Genomic DNA, 18,062 nt, shown 5'->3' with positions numbered 1-18,062 from the left:
AAGTGGGAAATCTTGATGTATTTATATTAAAAATGTATATTCCCTAAAGGTACGTCCTTCCCCCGGCATCTTTCCCATGACTGTGTCAGAGATATCTAACCTGTGTCTAACTTTGCATCTTTATTACCTCAGGAAGCCCCCTAAAGAATGTTCTGGAAGAGCCACTGGCTGAAAGGATGTAGCAGCATAAATCCTGAGGATAATCCAGGTAATGTAGAGCAGGGTTAGGGAGCAAAACAGAGGCACTGGGCTTTTGCTGATACTTCAGGATGTGCTGGATTTCCACCTAGGTCTTGGGATATCCACAGGTTCAGACAGCCAAACCCCCTACCTGCTCTGTTGGTAGGTAAATCTTCACCCAGAACAATTCAAAGGAATCTTTGTGAGGTGAACAGCAGAGTTCTCAGTGAAGTTTGTTCTTTGTCCCTGGTTTTCCATTGGGATGCAGTGGGATGACATGGCCCTTAGTCACCTAACAGGATTCTAGAATATTCTCATAGAATCATAGAATATCAGGGTTGGAAGGGACCTCAGGAGGTCATCTAGTCCAACTCCCTGCTCAAAGCAGGACCAGACCTCAACTAAATCATCCAAGCCAGGGCTTTGTCAAGCCTGACCTTAAAAATATCTAAGGAAGGAGATTCCACCACCTCCCTAGGTAACGCATTCCAGTGTTTCACCACCCTCCTAGTGAAAAAGTTTTTCCTAATATCCAACCTAAACCTCCCCCACTGCAACTTGAGACCATTACTCCTTGTTCTGTCATCAGCTACCACTGAGAACAGTCTAGATCCATCCTCTTTGGAACCCCCTTTCAGGTAGTTGAAAGCAGCTATCAAATCCCCCCCTCATTCTTCTCTTCCACAGACTAAACAATCCCAGTTCCCTCAGCCTCTCCTCATAAGTCATGTGTTCCAGTCCCCTAATCATTTTTGTTGCCCGCCGCTGGACGTTTTCCAATTTTTCCACATCCTTCTTGTAGCGTGGGGCCCAAAATTGGACACAGTACTCTAGATGAGGCCTCACCAATGTCGAATAGAGGGGAACGATCACGTCCCTCGATCTGCTGGCAATGCCCCTACTTATACATCCCAAAATGCCATTGGCCTTCTTGGCAACAAGGGCACACTGTTGACTCATATCCAGCTTCTCGTCCAATGTAACCCCTAGGTCCTTTTCTGCAGAACTGCTGCCGAGCCAGTCGGTCCCTAGTCTGTAGCGGTGCATGGGATTCTTCCATCCTAAGTGCAGGACTCTGCACTTGTCCTTGTTCAACCTCATCAGATTTCTTTTGGCTCAATCCTCTAATTTGTCTAGGTCCCTCTGTATCCTATCCCTACCCTCCAGCGTATCTACCTCTCCTCCTAGTTTAGTGTCATTTCTCATTTCATTGAAAAGTAGAATTATAGTCTGTTTTCAGGAAATTCCAGAGCTGGAAAGTTACTTTACAGAGCAAGGGCTCTGTGACCTAGCTTAAGAATTCGTATTTATATATCGGTTTACTGACATTATATTTTTGATTGATATCAAGTTTAGGACACTTCTTGCTTAGGTTCAGAGGCTGTTTTGGAAGAAATATACTGGACCTACTCATATAAACCTTACCAGAGCTTAAAAATCTATTGGTGTCAGTGGGAGTTTTGAGTGTAGACATTTGGGCCTCCACAGCTTACAGCTGGATGAAGGTAGAAGAAACTGGCCCATTTTGTTTTGGAATAAAATGAGATCCTCTATAAATGCTTGTTTATGTGGTCACAGAAATAAATTAGATGCATACAGCCATAGTACAGTTAAATGCAGAGGCTGAAACTGTATTAAAGCCCTTAAGCAATGGGAACCATTCCCCGCAACTACCCTGTAGGGCTGTTACAATGTGGATTTCATCTGGGCATCAATGGCCCTGAATTCCACAAACGTGAGAACAGGTATATGGGCATTGCCCCTGCTATGCCCAGACGCCTACATAGGTACCCTAGCTGGAAGCCAGAGTCCCAACTTGTTGCTTCCACGCCTAAGGTAGGAGAGATGAGATGACGGGAAACTGAAACATGTGACTTGGAGGCCCATGCCCAAAGAGACAATTGAGTTACAATGACCTTGCATTGGACCATTTTTAATACACCAACCACAACAATACCGCAATAAGTGTAATTTAAATCCCCAAACAAGACCTCTGGATATCAGATGGAAGGTGGAAAACAACCACACAACCTGTTGTCATATGGGGAAAAAACAGCAGCAAAGAGAAGCAGCCCACAACCCTGGCAGAAGACAGCCAGTCATTTGGCCCATCATGCTCCCTCCCCCACTTTTGTCCAATGGCAGCAGGAATGGACAGGGCAGAATCCAGCACTTGGATGCCCTGTTAGATAGCGCAAGGAATTGCCATGAGTGTAGGAGTCACTTCTCTATAGAATCATCTCCACACGTTAGAATCTATCTGTCTTTCAAACACAGTCCCTTTGCTCATACATCCTGTTTTGTATACTCAATATATCTCACTTTGTACATATCCCAAAAACTTATAAATTTTTTTTTGGAGAAAACCCAGCTTCCAAACAATAGTATTCAGCACTTGCTGTGTATACAGATTTGTATTTCCATTAACTAATTAAAACTCACATCCTATCAGAGATAACCAAATACCACCCCCATTTTACAGATGTGGAAGTGCACAGAGTGTGTAAGTGACTTGTCTAAGACCACACAGTCATTCAGTAGTAAAGATAGGATTTTAACTCTGATGCTCCTGGCTCCCAATTCTATGCTTAATTCACTGGACCATGCTCTGCCATTCAAATTACATTCATGTGTCCTTTACATATTCCACACATCTATTTTCAGCTGCATCATATAACATAGTATTAGAAGCCATTGCCTTAGGTTATACAATAAGATGAACACTGAAAAGTCATTCCAAAATTTCAAGCTTAGACATTTATAGATTTCTGCCTCAGGTAATAAACAGATTTCTGCTATGAAAATGAAACCTGCAATCCAAATGAGCAGGCTCATTTATTAGGCTAAAGGAACAATCCTGAATTCTAATTCAGTTGATTTACAGTTTTTTTTAAATCTGCATGATAATGACAGATTACCTCTGATGAACAGAGAGGTGGACAGAGTTCTTTTCTCTGTATTTCCCATTTTTAGACTTGATTATTGCTAACCTCTTTGCCCTGTTTTCACTTAACTTATTAATTTGTTAATTAGAGGTTGACTCAAGATGAGAATTAAAATGTATCAAGTGCTACAATATCTGACCTCTAGACTTCTTCAATAGCAAAAAAGAGAGAGATGTGAATCTTCCTTTTCTCATGGCAAAATATGCCCTATAAATTGTCACATCTCAGCAAAGTGAGAATGGAATTATTACTTTCTTGTCATTTGTACTGCTGGATAATTAAGAGGGCTCAAAAGGTAGGGGGTTTAAAGTGGCATATAATTCGACGGCTGAAAATTGTCACATCCAAATTCTCATTTTAGGATCGGTTTTGAAATGCATTGGGTGGATTATCATACATTTCCACCAAAAAAAAAAAAGAAGTAAAAAAAGAAGGTAATAGCAACTTCTCCAGTGTGGCTTAAAGAACATGAAATTGGGATCCATCAGCATTGTTTACTTGCTGTTGTGTGAGAAACTTTCTGACGTATAAGAGGAATATGTGCAAATTGTGGAGATTTGAAGAGTCTGGAAAAAAGAAATAATCTATCTTCAAACAAAATCAGGCCAACTTATTAATACAGATAAGTTAGAAGGGTTTTGAAAACTATGGAGCCTACAGTTAAACCTGTCTCAGGAGAGTTGTAAATTACAAAATCTGAATTTACAAAGCAGGTAACACATACACTGACCTTGGGAAAAATATGACTAAAGCTAACATGCCCCATAAAATACAATTTTGAATACATGAATCAAAGTTAACACTGAAATGATAAAGATGTTTGTACTATTCCTTTTAAGGACAATTTGAACAAAAATAAGACGGACAAATTCTACTGTCAGATATGCCAGTGTAAATCTAGAATAATTTCAACAATTTGAGGAATTATTTTAAAAAGAGAGTTCAAAGATGGCTACAGACATTTGAAGATTGTAAACACCAAGAAGGGAGAGGAAATAGTTAGCAAATGTAACTAGTAATGGGATGAAACTAAGAAAGGGAAAATTATACTGAATATCACGTGTACCTTCCTGAGAGTGAGATCCTTTAGCCTACGCAATAATCTCCCAAAAAGTGGCAGAAGTCCCATCAACTAGCACATTTAAAATCAAACTGGACATAACAAATGGAACAATACTGCATTGTCAAGGAGTTAGATGGCTGGGAGGGTTTTTTAAGGTATTTACAATATAGACTAATGGAATATGAAAGTGGAAACAATGCAGGAAAAATGAAATGTTGTGATAATTTCCAACTGAAAATTTTGACTAAATTGATATGTTCACATGTAATATTTTGATTTAGTCAAAGCAGCATTTTCTGATGAAAAACTGTTCTTTTGGAAAGTTCTAGTTATTATCTAATTAGACCTCATTCAGACATAAAAGGGGCCAAATTTCTATCATATGAAGGTGGCAACGGAGTAGTTTGCAGATGTGCATTTTAAATGAAAAATGCTAACAATACACTTGCCCTGACATGTAAAATAGCTGAAGGGAAACAGATATTTGTTAAGCAAATTATTTAATTAGAAAACTAAACATATTCAATTTTAACCTCTCATTTCTAACTACACACATGAATTGTAAGTTACAAAATGAACAGTAATATTCAGTGGTAAAATGTAGTGCCATATCTCTGATTAGTACAATCCAAATTCAATCACTGTTCTTTTATTTAGACTGCAGAAGCTTTACAAAGGTAATGAGCATCACTTCAAGTTTTAGGAGGTAAATTATTTTTTTTCCTTACATCAGTTTCTGAACTGGCATATACAGTGCTCTTCTCTCATTTGCCTCTATCTGTTCTGAAATTAATGAAGAGTTAGAGGCAAATAACAAATTGTCATATATACCTAACCCTAGCTGACCTTAAGAGAAGCATATCTGATAACAGAAGACACGAAAGGAAATATAACCCAATGATTTTCCTAAAAAAAACCAATAAAACACAGCAATCAGAAGCAGCTCTGAGACACCTCTCCAACATTTACATATTTTTTTAAAAAGAAAACCCTATCTCCATTGCCTCTGATCACCTTAGAAAAAAGACACAGGTAGTCTGTTGTAAGCTGATTCTCTGTAGCTTTTCCAATGGCAGAGAAGAATATTTGTCATTAAGTATTAGGGTTTGCATTTCACTGATGTTTTGGGAAAGAGAAGACAGCAGGAGATAGGTCTTGCATTTAGACTTGAAGACAGATTTGTGATCATTCTTATCTCCTGAAGGAGTTTCATAGCCAAAGGTCAATCACAGAAGAGCTCTGTCTTCATGTCAACTCTTATGAAACTTACCCTTGTTGTGGACAACTGAACTGTCCCTGGTTATAAAGAAAGAAGTGGTCCTTCAGGTAGTTTGGACTCACTTGGTTCAGATATATGAAGATTAGTACCATGCCCTTGTGAACACAAGTTTGTATTCATTTGGGATTGGAGCAAGGGAGAGAGATGGCTCCAGCATCTGGTGCTGCTTAGTAAATGGACTGCTGCATTCTGGAGGAAACAGGCACATTTTCAGTTGTTACGTTTTCTTTCCTAGTATAGGGTGTCACAGTCAGGCCAGATTTCAGAGTAGCAGCTGTGTTAGTCTGTATTCGCAAAAAGAAAAGGAATACTTGTGGCACCTCAGAGACTAACAAATTTATTTGAGCAACTCAAGTGAGGAATGAATGCTCGTACAGTGTTATTGAGGATTTTAACAATGTATCATTTGTCAAATGTGGCATGAGGCGATAAATTAAATTTTCCTGAATAGTGAGAGTAGCCATAATCCCCTGGTTTATCTTTTGAAATTGATCCTCAAGCAATATTCTGTCCTTCTAGCCACAAGAGCATGTCTACTCACAACAGAAAGAACAATCTCCTGTCAGGTATCTGAGACTTATTCTGCATAGATTAAACAAGTAGAGCTCCAAGAAAAGTTGAGGGAAACGGGAAAAAGAGAAAGTCATCCAGAAAGAGACAGGGAAAGAGACTGAAAAAGACTGAGATTTTAATAATATACAGGGAAAGAATAGAGCTCCTGTTCTAAGGGAAAGAATAGAATTACAGGGGTGAAATCCTGCCCCATTAAAGTTGATGTGAGTTTTGCCATTGGAATCGGAATTTCACCCCAGAAGTTTCCATTTCTGTAAGAACAGACAAAACACATTTATCTATGGTAATTTCATGTAAATTTATCTTAAAATACATTATAAAAGCTATACAAACTTCATTTTACTGAAAATTTTTTACTCAAATTCAGCTACACTAAGCAGGTTTAAAACAAACAAAAGGAAGTATTTCTTCACACAACGCACAGTCAACCTGTGGAACTTCTTGCCAGAGGATGTTGTGAAGGCCAAGACTATAACAGCGATCAAAAAAGAACTAAATAAATTCATGGAGGATCACTCCATCAATGGCTATGAGCCAGGATGGGCAGGGATGGTGTCCCTATCCTCTGTTTGCCAGAAGCTGGGAATGAGCGACAGGGAATGGATCACTGGATGATTACCTGTTCATTCCCTCTGGGGCACCTGGCATTGGCCACTGTCGGAAGACAGGATACTGGGCTAGACAGACCTTTGGTCTGACCCAGTATGGCCATTCTTATGTTCTTAATGTTTTCAATCTTGTTGTCTTTAATTTTATCATTAATCTCAGGTCTTGTATGTTAGAATCAAATTTTACATGTACTACCGGAATACCTCAGACTCATGTTTTAACATTATTTGAAATAAACACCAAACTTAAAAGAAAACCTACAGATTCTGTGTGTCACATTTTTGGCTACACTTTGTTGTGTAACGACTCATAGGTAATTGTTTGTGTGGGATGACAACATAACTGTCTTTTCCTCAATGCAGAACATATGGCTTCATAAACTACAGATTCATACAGAAAACTAGATACTCACTTGCCTATTAAGAATCCTGAATCAGTACATCATGTTCTAGAAATTTGCTGTGTGCAATGTCCAATTACTTCATGATCTTTAAGCAAAACACCCAATTACAAAGTCAGAACCAATTAGGAGTTCTGCCTAAATACCACTGGAATGATAAAGTCATGCATGAAATAATTTTAAATTTACAGTTCTGCATAAATCTGATCCGAGAAATGGAAAACCTGTCTTATGAAAGGAGACTCAAGGCGCTTGGCTTGTTTAGCCTAACTAAAAGAAGGCTGAGGGGAGATATGATTGCTCTCTATAAATATATAAGAGGGATAAATACCAGGAAGGGAGAGGAATTATTTAAGCTCAGTACCAATGTGGATACAAGAACAAATGGATATAAACTGGCCATCAGGAAGTTTAGACTTGAAATTATCTGAAGGTTTCTAACCATCAAAGAAGTGAAGTTCTGGAACAGCCTTCCAAGGGAAGCAGTGGGGGCAAAAGACCTATCTGGCTTCAAGATTAACCTTGATAAATTCATGGAGGAGATGATATGATGGGATAACATGATTTTGGCAATTAATTGATCTTGGACTATTAGTGGTAAATAGGTCCAATGGCCTGTGATGGGATGTTAGATGGGGTGGGATTTGAGTTACTACAGAGAATTCTTTCCTGGGTATCTGACTGGTGAATCTTGCCCAGGGTTTAGCTGATCTCCATATTTGGGGTCAGGAAGGAATTTTCCTCCAGGGCAGATTGGCAGAGGCCCTGGGGGTTTTTCGCCTTCCCCTGCAGCGTGGGACATGGGTTACTTGCTGGAGGATTCTCTGTACCTTAAAGTCTTTAAACCATGATTTGAGGACTTCAATAGCTCAGACATAGGTGAGTGGTTTATTGCAGGAGTGGGTGGGTGAGATTCTGTGGCCTGCGTTGCGCAGGAGGTCAGACTAGGTTAACATAATGGTCCCTTCTGAACTTAAAGTCTATGAGTCATATAAGTTTGTCAAAAATATGTTTGCCCATGTAAACTCAGCAACAATTTGTAACTTAGGTTCTGGAATTGAAGAACTCAATCTTTCAGACATGAGCTTGCTCACTTATCCACAACAAATCTCTGAGGGTAATAGCAATCTACTATTTCTGTAACATTTCAAGCTTCCTTCAAGCAATACCCCACTGTAAATATTGAAATGTAGTTGCTTTTTATGACTTTCATCTCTCTCCCTGGCCAAATCTCAGGGAATTGAATAGATTTCCTTCCCTCCCCTTATCCTCCTACATACACCTAAAGAGGATACTTGGCTTTCATTCGGTTAGGGTCCAAAATCTCAACTGTATTCCTAAATCCTTACTTAACAGTAAGAAAATTCTCAGGATTCCCTTACAATGACCACAACGGCACCGCACCTTTAAGCGGAGGTTGGGGGGAGATGGCAATTTGTCTGTGTGGCTGAATGAAGGGAACAGTGTTTTATGGCGGGGGGAGGAAAGAGGTCAAACTGCTGCAAAAGGGGAAGAGGGGTGACACTGATTCATCTTGTGAAATCCGAGAGCATTTAAAAGAGATGGAAGAGTTTAAAAGGGGCAACCCATGTGGTGAAACCCCATTTCACATGGAGCCAGCTGAGGCAGCATCCACCCATCCTCTTTAGGTTTGGTTTAGACCTGCTGTGGGCATTGCACTAGCCACCCCTTTTTAGCAGGGCTGGGAAGGAATTTTTCCCTTACCCCCAGATTGGCCTAGGTAGAGTTGAGGTTTTTTCACCTTTCCTACAGCAGGTTCAGGGAAGGCTTTGTTGACATGTGGCATGAAGGGAGTTAGGCTATATGTCATTATAAGTGTGGAGCGGATGTCCAGTGCAGGTACCCCATAGGAAAGGTATACAGTGACCGGATAAATGGCCTGGTAAAGGACTTAAAAAGGAGGTGTTGGTTAAAGGCACGGAATGAGGTGTGCATTTTGGGGCTTGAGGCTCTTATGATTGGTACGGCAGGGAGCTAACCTTCCTTTCTTATAGCCCACCTTAACCCTCCTACGTGGAAGGTAAGGTCCCAGCAGTGGATTGGCTGTGGGACCTGGTTGTAAAAGGGGGGGTGGGGGGGGCTGGTGGAAGCCCCCTGGAAAGTTATTGAATGAACATGGGATTACCTGCTCTGTACACTTTTATCTGCTCTATAAACCCAGATATCTAATAACAAAGTTGCAGCCTGATTAAAACCATGTCAAATGTCTCCTGTCCTTTCAGTATAGCCAGAAAATGGCTTATTCATTTTGGGCCTCATTCTCCACTACCTGGCACCTTGTATAGTAATTTACACTTGTACAAAGAGAGTACAAAAAGGGTGTAAAATGCTACCAAAATCATATCATGTTGTACCTACTTTGTACTGTAAAGGACTACCCAAAATGCAAGAGAGTGGAAAGTCAGTCCCTCTAATGTCTTACAACTAGCACTAGAGGTTATTTGTTCAATTTTCTAGTTACTAATGGATCAATAACATAATGACTAAAATTAAATGCTGAAACTTTCCAAAATCATTTGTAAAACTAACAATTTAGCCAAGAATACTGCATGCTATAACTAGGCTTAGAAGGATTAGATTTTTTTGGTACATACTGGTAAAAGTTGATTTCCCCGAGTACCCACAAACTGATGGAACAATATTGCCATTTACAATCAAAGTTTACTGATAGGCAAAATAAGAAAAATGTTGCTTTAGAGTTTGATGTACGAATATTTATTTTGCCTGTTTTGACACAAAATGTAATGTCTGATGTCATTGTCTGACTTCACCCCCCCCCATAATTTCCAGTAACCGTGAAACTTTATATAGATAAAAATTGAAAATGCTTAAAAATAAACATTCAATATTACCCATCAAAATTACAAAAAAAAAAATTGAATTGTGCCCAATCTAGTTATAACTGGGCACAATATTACTCCAAACTGTGGAACAATGGCTTCTTCTGTAACTGATTTGTCTGCTACAAGTTCTTTTCAATCTATTTTGTTAGAGTTTGTGAATCTTTGTGTGACTTAAAGCAGTTCAATATGTTAAGCATTGCTTTTAAATGATCTTCTCATCTGTCTTCCTATAATGCTTGAATAAACTAAAATATAACTGTCACACAAAAAAAAGCATATCTACTTAGAATCAAGAAAAATGAAAAACAATGCATTTTAAATAATCAAATTAATTCCTTGAGATTGTGGAAGTATCCAGAGCACAATAAATGGAGCTTTCAGACTTCAGAAGAACAGTACACTTAAGTAACTTGAGTAATCAAAACCAAAGCATCTGCCCTGCCACTTGTAATGCAGAACTTTATTTGGATGTACTGTAGGATAGCTTTCTTTATTAAAAGGATTTTGGTTGTATCATCTTCCTCTAAAGCCTGTTAAATCCTGATCCAATCCGGCTGTGAGTTCTGTGGGTGTACAGATGTCCATCAATGCTGAATACAATGCAGCATCAAGGCCTCAGTCTGTAAAATATGCAGACTTCTTATCCCATAAAAGTAGCAGATAACATAGGAGAGACTCTTTTCATTTTGCTCCCCATTTCGTCTTACTACATCTTTATTTAAATTTTATTTCACAAAAAGATTTATCAGAAAGGGTGCCAAATCTCATTCCATTTTTAAAATAAACTGTTTGGAAGGCAGATTTAGGCATTAAACTGAAATGTTTTGAAGTTTTCTACAAAATTGTTTTCCAGTGTTTCTACACACATACAGCCAAATCCAGACCTGCTGGAAGTGGGTACAAATACTTGGAAGTCAGTTGAGCTGTATTGAGTTATGCTATGGGCCAAATCCTGCTCCACTTATTCATGTGTACAGTGCTGTTGAGCACAGTGCTGAATTTGGCCCATATTATTCAAAGGATTCAAATCTATATTTATAGTTGTACTAACATACCTCACCCAACATGACAGAAATAAAGGCAATTTAATTTTAATCTACCAATTTGTACCTATTTCAATTTTTATGCTAAATCTAATTTTTGTAACTGCTAGACCATGGAAGAATTATGAATAAAATTACAGTAATTTATGCAAGTATAAAAACAAAATGGCATTGATCAGAAATTCAAAGCTGTATATTAACTTTTGAAAGATACTCAACTCAATAAAAGCACATTTAATTAACATCTTACCACTTCATAATCTTCACTGTCATAAAGATACATATCTGCACCTTCAGGATCTTACATGTCCATTAAGTCCCAAAGTAAGAGCGAAGCGTATCTTTAGTGTCTGTGTAAGCGATACAGCTTCTACAGCTGGAATAGAGTTTCAGTACTTGTTTCCCACGCCCAAAATGCTCTTTAAGTATTGTTCTCAGAGCCAAAAACAAACCCTCTTGCTGTAAGCAGTTAAGGAAATGGTCTGGCAAGCTACACCAGTAAAAAAAATCCACAAAGAAAAGCAGCAGCAGCAGCGCCACCAGCTAGGATGTGTTAGGTTAATCCATTCCTACAGGCAGAGCAATGCAGGGGGTGAGCTGGGGTATTCATTTAGGGTTCTGTTCTTAATCACATGTTGCTGACCTTGTACTGATTGGTTGCAAAAGGAGTGTAGTGAAAAGTAACCAGAACTCTAGTGACGTATTGTGATGAGAGAGAGCTCAGTGATATCAATGAAGTACCATTTCTATTTCTTTTATTACGAACAGACACTTAATTGATTTGTTTTCAGTAAGCATGTATAGACTCTTGGAGTAAATACTGGACTCCGATGAAGCATATTATATATTATTATATATATTATTATTATTATAAAATATTATTGAGAGGAAACAATTTAACTTCAAGAAATCAAGAAGAGTAGACACTTTTCAATTTGCAAACTTACTGAGCTAGCCAAAATTCAGCCCTGTGTTGACTTCAGGGGACCTACATCAATGTATATGAAAGCCAAATTCACCCCCCCAGCACTGTTTCTTCCTTACTAGGGTGGTCTTTATTACTTACATTCAAAGTTCATGATTCAAATGTGGGTTGATTCTACAGTGTTCTATTAGTGAAATACGAACAGTGTGACTTATCTTTATCAAACTGCCATCACATCATAACAGAAAATCACACCTATTGCCTCAACATTAAGGGAAAGTGTCCCAATTTACAGCACTGGGATTGGCCTAAAGCCATGCATTCACTTCTTACTCAGACAAACTTTCATTAGGCAAACTCATTAAAGTTACAATTTGTCTGAGTAAGAACTGAGAAACAAATGAATATGGACTTCAGAGTTTGGCCCACTGAAATCATTCTGTAGCTAATACAAAAAAAAAGGGGGGGGGGAGGCACGATTTTTTTTTTTAAGTCTTATTAAATATCCTTTACAAGCACAGTACAAAAGAGATATACAGGCTGCTTACTGGTAACTCTTGTTCTTTAGAGTCACCTCTGTACTTTCACACTTGTGGGATATGGCACCCCCTGGTGTCAAATCCAAGAACCCCTACCAAAGCAGCATCTGTTGGAGTTGCACAAATACCACCTACTGATGTCAATGGCCAATGTCTGAGTACATATAAAGGAGTGCAACCCTTACCCACACAAGGCAAAGAGCACTAGGAACCTCATGCCCTCTGTTTGACAGATCTTAGCCCCCTGTTTAGATTAGTTTCCTTTATCTGTCTATGCCACTAGTGGGAATGCACAGAGGCCCCTGAAGTATATTTATGTAGTGAATGGGTAACCATTGAAAGAGGAAATACTTGTGCCCTGGAAACAGGCAATTTAATTTGAGCCCTGTTTAAAATGGTTAAAAGTACTAGGAATATGGGGTTACAGAAAATCAGGCGCAGTTTGTTGTTTTACTCCATGTTAGGCCAGGCCTTGGATACTAAGTACTGTAAAGGAGAAGAAAAATGTCAGCCACGTGGCTTTCTGTTATTGGGCTATGGAATCTAATTGTCCATCAGTGTTTAATTGTTTGAGACATTTCAGGTGGAACCCTGTTTCAAACAGACCCCCAAATCACTCTGCACTGTGCATTGCAGGTGTTTGTACTATGTGAAGTAATAAAGAATCCTGTGCCTTTGAAGGACAGACCCTGAGTCTGAAAAGTGTATCATATTCACACATGTTCAGTAGAGACTTACTAGAGCTGAACCTCAGAAGAGTCTATCCTCACTGAACATGCTTGAGCTTCTCACAGCTCCTTGTGCTGACCAGACTGCACATGCACCATCCCCACAGAGCAACTCAGCATGCCCATTCCAGGTCTACAGGGACAAAGCCAGACTCCCAGCAGCTCTGGATTGGGGTGGGGCAGGGTACCAGAACTAAGAGCAGAGAACTTGCCCCTCCTCTGCTCTCAGAGACCTCCTTGCTAAAGTCCGGGCAGCCTGGAAGAGGAAGCCATCTCATTTGAATACAGAGAGGACCAAAGCCAGACTGGAGAGAGGGAAAGGGACAAGGAGTCTGATGAAACTGGGACCAAAGATGGATGAGGAGGTGGCAAAACTGGGACTGGCAGCCTGGGCGGGCAAGGAGATCTGGTGAGGGTGTGTGCTGGTGAGGGAAACATTGGTGGGAGACGAGAAGCCCATTTGCTTGGGGGGAAAAAGAGGAGAAACTTAGATTAGACAAGGAGCTAGAGGGAGGAGGAGAAGACAGGGACTGCCTGGACAAGGAGATTGGAGGTACAAATGTGGGGGCGGAATAAGGAAGAGGAGATAGCTCTGATAAGGAGTTGGGTTGTGAGGGGAGAACTGGGACTCGCTGGACAAGGATAATAGGACTGGGACAAGAACAATAACTTAATTAAAGGTTGGTTGCCAATGGCACTTCTAGAGAACAAAAATCCATGAACAGTTGAAGAACATTCCCCACCTCCATATGTGCACAAATTCACTACCTTTGTCTCCTCTGTATGTTCCTGTAGATTTTGTTCCCTTCATAACATAAAAAAATGTCAAATGCTATTAAAAATATTTGGCTCAAAACCCAGGCTGTCATTTCTGAAGTTATGCCATGTGTACCAATCTCCATTCCCTGCCTCATGTTGACTTTCCAAATGATCTAATAATGTAGCTGGATTAGCAGAAGGACCTGGTATTTAAGCCCTGGCCAATGTCTATGTAGCATGGCTATGAATTCCCTACAATATAAATAACTTTGTATATCATAATACATAGTGCCTTTGGGAAAAACAAATTGAAAAATCGCTGACATGGCTGTCAAGGTTAATAGACTAAACAGACGCTGCTCAATAAACATGAAGCGCTCAACTTGTATTCAACAGCACATGCTATTTTTTCCTACAGGAACTTGAATGGAAAGCAATTGAAGCTCTAGTACCTAAACCAGATTCAAGTTAGTGAAGAATGTCAACAGTTCGTAACTCTCACTTGTGTAGTTAGCAACAAAATTGGTTTCCTGTAAACATCTTTTACGTCTCCTAAGAACAGAACTTCAGCAACATTATTTATGATTTGACGACTTTTCATTTACCTGCAATAGAGAACTCATGAGAACTTATCTCACCCCAAAATGGGAATCTGAGGAGCCCAAGATTTTCCTCGTGGATGACCTGCCTTCCCCACTCAACCACCTCCAACCAACTCATCAACACCACTGTCACCGAAACCCTGGAATTTCTCTCTATTATTTGGACAGATAAAATTGATTGCAAATACATTTAATTTTTTTTAAATCAGCAAATTGTAAACTCCTGACTAAATAGATTAGAACAAATATCGGGGCTCAAAACCTTTTTTCTATGAAGCTTACCCGGAGTCTCTATTCAATATCACTTTCACTGCTACCGCAACTGCAGAACCACTGAAAGCTCTATAAGACTGCATTACAGGAAGAAATAAAGGAAACTTCTACATGAGAGAACAAGAAAATGAACTTTAGGACTAATATTCTTTTTTTTAATATGAACAAATGCCCATGCACTTGAGATTAAAATATATCTAATAATAGGCTTTTGGCATTGCCATACAAGTCTATACTAATGAATAAGGTTAAAAACTGAGTGAAAAATATAAACTGGCTTCAAAATTATACTTTATGTAAATATATTTCTTTGTTACTCATTCCGTATCAACTGAGGCTACGTCTACCCTGCAAGCTAGGGGTGTGATTCCCAGCTTGCTAAAAATAATGTAGCCATGGTAGCACAGGCAGCAGCAGCATGGGCAAGCTGCCCTGAGTATGTTCTGTCCCCTCGAGTGGCACCAAGATCACTTAGAGATTAATGACAGGTTTCAGAGGAACAGCCGTGTTAGTCTGTATTCGCAAAAAGAAAAGGAGTACTTGTGGCACCTTAGAGACTAACCAATTTATTTGAGCATGAGCTTGTGAGCTGTAGCTCACGAAAGCTCATGCTCAAATAAATTGGTTAGTCTCTAAGGTGCCACAAGTACTCCTTTTCTTTTTTAGAGATTAATGAGTCTGCTACAACCTTCACTAACAGCCATGTGGCTCTTAGCTCATGCAATAGAGGCTCATACACTAAGCTCCAGAGGTCCCAGGTTCAATCCTGCCCACCAACAACCGGGGTCTTTCGGTGTTTTATGTACCCAGGGTGTTCAGGTGGATTTGTATTTGGGGTGGCTAGTCCATGCCACCGCTGCCAATTCCTGTGCTACCACAACTATGCCACTATTTTTAGCATGCTAGCTCGATAAGAGCGAGGGCAAGTGGCTTTGCAAGCTGAGAATCGTCGCCTGAGTGTGATATGATGTAACTTTGCTATAGCAGTTTCGATAGGAAAATGCAGGCCCTGGAAACTGTGTTTCACTTGTCACCTGTTGCTCCACTACAACAATACTTTCCCCCTTTTTCTTCTTTTTTGCATTATTTTTCTGTCATTCAAGACAGTCTGCCTTCCACTCCTCAGCAAACTCACACAGCATGTTAAGAGGTGCAGATCAGAGTTAAACTGCAGCCATTAAGTTGTACATAATTTGCCCCCTATTCTAGCAGTCCTCGCTAGTGACCATGTTGCAAATCATTCTCGCTTATAGCCTCCTTTCTCCTTCACCACAGTTGCGGATGCAGAGTTGTTTCAGAAAAAAATGGAAGTAGGCAGTGCCTTTAAGGTACAATCCCATGGCATGGCATGGCATGCACAGAGCATTGCCCCAAAGGGGCTCACAGAGGTATTCTGCACTGATCTCAAGGACTCTTTGAGCTCCCTTAGCACTGAGATTATATCTGGCCTTATGTACAAACGCCATCATCTGCAATATAAATCCACACACAATTTGGCCAGTTTGTAAATTTATTTTAGGAATGGTATATGCCTCAAATATGGCTGCTGAGATTGATAAGAATTATTGTAATTTGAAATGTGTTAATGTTTATTAGATATAAAATTCTTGGACTGAACACATTTTTAAATGACAAAGAAGATCTCAAAGTAATGAACAGAATTAAATGTAATAAATCCCTGTGGAGCTACTGGAATACTATTTAAACTTTATTTTTAAACACTGAATCTGCTTATCATGCACAGATTGTTTTTTTGGTTATTATGGTAACCATTCTCCAACACAATCCAACCTGCCTGGAGTTTTCTATTTCAGGATACTTCAGTGATAACGTTAACGACAGAAGCTTCACAGCTTAAAAATATACATACACTGGGGACACATGTTATCTTGTAGTACAGGAGGAGATAACATGATAGTGTTCTTGCAATGTCATGGGAAGCCACATACTGTAAGTGGCTGCCATTCTCCTTACAGCAAGATGCTAATACATTCAATCCAAATGATAACATGTCACAAACAGATTTGACACCTTCTGCAAGGATGTGGGGCCTAATTGCCTGTTTTATTGTGGCCACTTTGCAGCACTGTGAGAGCATAAAGGGGCTATAAATATGACAGATCTGGCCACAGGGGATTATCCCCATATTATTTGTGCTGTAAAACTACTCTTGCAACTCTCAGAGTGGTAGCCGTGTTAGTCTGTATCAGCAAACAGAATGAGGAGTCCTTGTGGAACCTTAGAGACTAACAAATTTATTTGGACATAAGCTTTTGTGGGCTAAAACCCACTTCATCAGATGCATGCAGTGGAAAATACAGTAGGAAGATATATATATACAGAGAACATGAATATATATATACAGAGAACATGAAAAAATGGGTGTTGTCATACCAACTCTAACGAGACTAATCAATTAAGGTGGGCTATTATCAGCAGGAGAAAAAAAAAACTTTGGTAGTGATAATCAGGATGGCCCATTTCAAACAGTTGACAAGAAGATGTGAGTAACAATAGGGGAAAAATTAGCATGGGGAAATAGTTTTTAGTTTGTGTAATGACTCATCCACTCCCAGTCTTTATTCAAGCCCTAATTTAACGGTGTCCAGTTTGCAAATGAATTCCAAATTAATTCCAGTTCTGCAGTTCTAAAAACTATTTCTCCTTGAGACATAGGCAGCTGAATATAAATTGGAGCACCCTTAAGGCCTTTCCTCAGGGCCCAAAATATAGGGGTTGCAAGAGTGCCACCACCCCATTCCTAAGCCAATCAAAACTAACACCACAAAGATTTGTAGAGACTGTTGTTGCAAACATAGGGGTCATTTTGTATCCAAGCAAAATGTTATATTATAAGAAGTACATACACTTTTGAACCCAAAAACTGGAATACGGGAACCAGTCTTTGCATATGTAACCCACACACCTTCTGGGTGTGGTGTTCTGTCCCATCTAGTCTCACCAAGACCACTTAGAGAGCAATTAATGAGTCTGCTCTACAGCCTTAGCTAACAGCCAGTTGGCTTTTAGCTCATGTGGTAGAGGCTCATGCTTTACACTCCAGAGGTCGCAGATTCGATCCCACCTGCTGACGACTGGGGTCTGTCGGCATTACACAAATACCACCAAGCTCTTTAAATTGAAAAGTTATCTGGGAAAAAATAGTCTGTGAGAGGACAGTACAATGGTTTGACCCTTTTTGTCATACCACATTGTGGCTGAGCTGCTGTACTGTATTAGCTTCCAACACAGAAGTTAAATTTACAAGTCTTAGTGAAGT

General features: G+C 39.5%; 1 protein-coding gene across 7 annotated transcripts in view; it reads right to left on the bottom strand.

Moving 5' to 3' along the window:
- Positions 1–18,062, bottom strand: part of CACNB2 (calcium voltage-gated channel auxiliary subunit beta 2) — a 444,228-nt gene that overhangs the window by 209,914 nt on the left and 216,252 nt on the right. The window contains exon 1 of one of the 7 annotated variants that reach the window (XM_048837993.2): positions 11,207–11,491. The exons of the other annotated variants lie outside the window; for them this stretch is intronic. Coding sequence (XP_048693950.1) covers positions 11,207–11,239 — 33 coding nt within the window. The 5' untranslated portion in view covers positions 11,240–11,491. Of the gene's footprint in view, positions 1–11,206; positions 11,492–18,062 lie in introns of those variants that run through there. 7 annotated transcript variants of the gene reach the window in all.

Source organism: Caretta caretta, chromosome 2 (genome assembly GCF_965140235.1).
Source record: "Caretta caretta isolate rCarCar2 chromosome 2, rCarCar1.hap1, whole genome shotgun sequence".
NCBI lineage: Eukaryota > Metazoa > Chordata > Testudines > Cheloniidae > Caretta > Caretta caretta.
This window is presented reverse-complemented; position numbering and strand designations above follow the sequence as displayed.